The sequence below is a fragment of the Brassica oleracea genome, unplaced genomic scaffold (assembly GCF_000695525.1).
Source record: "Brassica oleracea var. oleracea cultivar TO1000 unplaced genomic scaffold, BOL UnpScaffold00751, whole genome shotgun sequence".
NCBI lineage: Eukaryota > Viridiplantae > Streptophyta > Magnoliopsida > Brassicales > Brassicaceae > Brassica > Brassica oleracea.
This window is the reverse complement of record NW_013617447.1, coordinates 2520-7287: the sequence shown is the minus strand read 5'-3', so window position 1 is coordinate 7287 and position 4768 is coordinate 2520. Positions and strand designations below refer to the sequence as shown.

General features: G+C 32.0%; 1 protein-coding gene across 1 annotated transcript; it reads right to left on the bottom strand.

Annotated features, from left to right (window-relative positions):
* Positions 1-588: 588 nt before the first annotated feature.
* Positions 589-3269, bottom strand: LOC106319992 (probable acyl-activating enzyme 17, peroxisomal). The gene is made up of 3 exons (XM_013758364.1): positions 3041-3269; positions 2728-2932; positions 589-823 (listed from the first exon to the last, which is right to left on the bottom strand). Exons 1-3 carry the CDS (start codon positions 3070-3072, stop codon positions 821-823), a joined length of 240 nt encoding a protein of 79 aa, XP_013613818.1. The 5' UTR covers positions 3073-3269; the 3' UTR covers positions 589-820.
* Between the last annotated feature and the right edge of the window lie 1499 nt (positions 3270-4768).

Genomic DNA, 4768 nt, shown 5'->3' with positions numbered 1-4768 from the left:
ACTAAAATATGATTTTTCTTTTTATTTTATTTTTCTCATAACTTTATCTTACTTTGCAGGTACTTTTTCCTAGACTTTATATGTGGCATCAAGATTATGAAAAATCAAACACACTCAAATAAATTCCTTTGTAATATTTTCTCATAATAAAATGTTTATTTGTAAATAAGTGTGATGCATAATCAATAAAAATTGTATTCACTTTTAGTTGTGTTTCAATTATATGGTACTATTAATTTTTTGTTAGATATCATATTTTACAAGAACTAATCAACCAAACAAGTGAAACCACCATAAGCTAAAACAATAACTAACACACATGTGAGTAGAAGAAAATCTATACAAAATTTTCAAGAAACTTCAAGAGTAAAACTAATCACAAATTTTTGCAAAAGGTTTCAAGTGTATAATTATAACACATTAACTTTTGAAATTCATGTGAAACAATTAAAATTTACTAACACACACTGTAAAATAACTATATAGTGAAAAAATATGATGAATAATACACAAATATACTTCTAATAGAATTTATGACGTAGACTTCAACTATAGTCTACATTCTTAGATTTAGAAAGACGTCTACACTTGGTTTCTAACATATATCCAAACCAAAAATGTGTAGTGTACTTAGCGTTGGCTTGATACATAAAGACGTACTAAGTGTGTATTAAATAACTCAATCAAGTTCTGCACTTGTCGATCACTCGTGACATGCATAAGTTCACCATGTGTATAACCATCATAAGCAGGGAACATTCTCTCAACTCCAACTAAGAGTCTCTCTCCATCCATTCTCCGTATACAGCATGTAATTGAGTCACTGCCTCCAAAAAAAATACAAGTTTACATAATTAGCGAAGAAATAATTCATGTTTCATAAAACTACAAACATAGACTGGCAAATATGTCTACAGTTAACACCTAACTACATTGTAAAATCAAAAGTATTATAATTTCATAACTACAACAGTTTTTCTTTTCAAAATCACTCAAACCCATTAGGATTAACTAACACACACTGTCGAACAAAAAAATCTACCAAAACATTTATGAATAATACAAAAATTCAGTTTTAATTTATTTTCCTACGTAGACTGTTCAATCCGTCTACGACAGTGTAGACATTCATTTTAGTTTATGTCCGTAGACAGTCAAATAGGTCTACTCTTTGGGTTGGTTTTTGCAATTGAAAATTTTACGGGTTACTTTTTTTATTTGACCAGAACTCATCCAAGTTTTGACTTTATACATTTAGACTTCCTTTTCAGTCTACCACATTAAAAATGTTAGTTTTTGCTATTGACCAAAACTCATCCAAGTTTTGACTTTCGAAGGTAGATTTCATATGTAGTCTACATGTTTTAATTTTTTTCAAAAAAGTTAGTTTTGCAATTGACCATTGTTTGACTTTCTAAGAGTAGATTAAAATGCACGTCTACAGCTTCGTAGACTTCGCGTAAAGTCTAACTTCAAAACCCATGGGTTGGTTTTGCATTTGACCAAAATAAATGTGTAGACTTCAAAAATAGTCTCTATTTTTTTGTCCAAGATGAGAAGACTGCATTTAAAGTCTACAATTTAAAAAATATTTAATTTATTTAAAAACATTTTAGTCAAATACAAAACTAACATATTCAACGAAGTCAATGTTTTTGTCAAATGCAAAACTGAACTAAAGTAGACTTCTTTGGCAGCCTACAATTCGTAGACTTCCAGTGAAGTCTACTTTAGAAAGTCAAAAGTTCGGTCAAATGTGAAACTAACCTCTTCTCCGTAGCCGTCTTGGTAGGTCTACGTAGATTTTTGTTTTTGTTGTCAAAGGTAAGGACGTAGACTGCTAAAGAAGTCTACGTTACAAAAAAAAAGTTCGAAAGGTCAATTGCAAAACTGACTTGTGCGTTGACAAATAGACTGAGTCGTACATCTACACATTGGTGTAGACATATAAAACAGTCTACCATCGCGACACAGACTGAAAAAATGGTGAAAACCATGTAAACAGCTACCTTTTTCCGGTGTGAACCTCGATTCCAACCCTTTCAACCGTCCAAACTCCAAAAATGAGCAAAAAGAGGCATCTTTTATGATTTGCTGATGAATAAATTTGAAAATATGAAGTTTGAGATTATGAAAATAAGAGTTATGAGAGGTTTTTAAATAGAAATGTAGAGGAAACAAGAGGAAATGAAGAATTGTTGACTTAAAAAAAGAAACAAAAGGTTATAAATTGAGTTCTTGAGCTTTTATGAGCTCAAAAATGGTGGTTCAATGGTGGTTGCAAAATTGATGATGATGACATTGTTGTAAATAAGAAGAAATGTTTAGGGTGTAATAGGTTTTGTGACATTTTCGAAATAATTAAATAATTAGATAATAATAGCAATTTTGTAAATAATTCAAAAATATAAGGATGGTTTGAAAATTTTAAGGGTGAATAATGACAAAATAAATGGGGTTGGTTTTGCATTTGACTTCAAATTATAGGTTAGTCTTGAAAAAAACCCTTGTTTTTTTTATACAGTAACCATTACATGCCAAAATACTTTACACTAAATTCAACCAAAGTGGATTTTCATAAAGTCCACTGACACCTTACAACCGTTTATATTCTTGGCCACAACTTTTTGCTAAATCAATACATAAAGCCAAACAAACAGTTCACCACTAAACAAAACAAAAATCACAACTTTATTGTTAGGTTATCAAAGAATATGAGAAGTGTACCTGAGTAAATATGGCTTTTGCTTTTGAAATTTTAAGCGGCGTCGATATTTCACGGGGAGAGAAGCTATCAGCTATAGAAACAACAACGTGACCAGCTAGAACAATGGCAAGGTATATGATCACTGACTCAACGTTCATCGGCATGTCAATAGCGATTGCTGACTCTTCCTCCAAACCCAAAGCGTTAAGAGCATGTGCAGTTAACCTACACATCAGATAAACAATAGTTCGCTTGATTAGCAGTTAAAAAGAAAATTCTGTCTCATATAAAAAAAATCTCATTTTCGACAAAAAGGATGAGAATTTTTCATACCAAACATGTGACCGTAACTCAAGAAGCGTCATGGCGTTGACCGGAAGATCATCGCTTCCTTCGTTACGCCATCTGATCACAACGTCGTCCGACCTTTTCTTTGCACTATTACTCAAACAGTTCCTCGCAGGGTTCAGGTATGCTCCAGGAAGCCAATTACCCCCAGGATTGTCTCCCGATGTGTTCTACATGAAACCCTATACCCTAAATATGTGTTAACCCCATAAACTCTAAGAATAAACCTTAAAATCTAATATTTTCATACTATACCCTTAAAATCTTAAAGTTTATTTCAAATTCAATATTTTTAAAAATCTAATCTTAAATTTTAAATCTAAACTCAATACTATATCCCAAAGCCTAAACTCTATGTATAATCCTTATATCCTAAATAGCTAATCTAAACATTAAATCTAATGTTTTTAAAGTTAGAACAAAAAAAAATCATAAATTTTCATACTATAACCTCAAAACATTAAATTTAATATTTTTAAAAAATTAATTCCAAAACTTAAATTTATACCTCAAACACTATTTTCCAAACCATACACTATAACCCTAAACTTTATACCCAAATCATAAAATCCAAACACCAAAACTTAAACATAAACTACTAATCTAAAATTTTAAAACCTTATTCTCCAAATTAACCTTATATCAAAAAATATTAACCTTGTATCATAACACAATACTAATTAAATAACTTTATAAATTATATTAAATCAAGTTGTGTTACCCTTAACCCAAACCTAACCCCAATTCTATTAGAACTTTTCAAGTTTAGATTTTCACTTTAGTCTTTTAAAATTTTAAACTCATGCAATAAATATATACCTCATTACCTATTTTCTTAACTCCAAACCTTTAATCATAAATATAAACTTTCAACTTTGAACTTTTAATTATCAAACCCAAATCCTAATATATCTAAGTTGCAATTCTATTGAAATCAAAACATAAACAACAAAAACATAAATATAATCCTAAACTATGGAATCTAATAATAAACTAGGAAGGAAATAGAGTGCTGATTTCTTATTGGTTCATTTTGGAATGGTGTGGATCACCATTTTCTGTTCCTAACCATTGATAATATTAGATCCAACGGATCAGATTGATTTGGTTTTGTTTTAACTTTTTCTTCCATTCTCCCCTCACAAGCTCCATCGTCTCATCTCCTCTTTCTTTGTTTTTGACAAAGATTATTCTTTCTTCTCCTCACGTACTCCATCTTCTGCTCCTCTTTTTCTCAATCTCAACTTATCTCCTTTGCTCAATCTCCATTCATCTCCATGTCTATCCCTACTCTACCTCCATTCACACCTTCCGTCGTTAGCATTAGTCGCCATTGTCGTAGAGACCAAGCCGATTTTATGACTCTGTGTTTCATCCTCTTTCTTCATTTTTTTTGAAGAAGCAAGGTGTTTCACTCCTCTTCTAATCTCTTTCTCTGCATCTCTTAAGCTATTTCTAATTGTGTTTTCTTTGTTTTGTTTACAGATCTGAGAAGAAGCAGACACGTCGGAGGTGGTGGCGCGACGGAGGAAACGCGCTGGAGGTGGTATCGTGACGGAACAGACATGCCGGATCTGGTGGTGTGACGAATGAAACGCGACGGAGATGGTGGTGAAGCACGGAAGCTACGGCGGTGGAGGTGCTGAAGCCGACGGTGACATTCCTCTGTACCCGTATAGATGACGATGTATTTGTGTGTATATCTGTGTATTT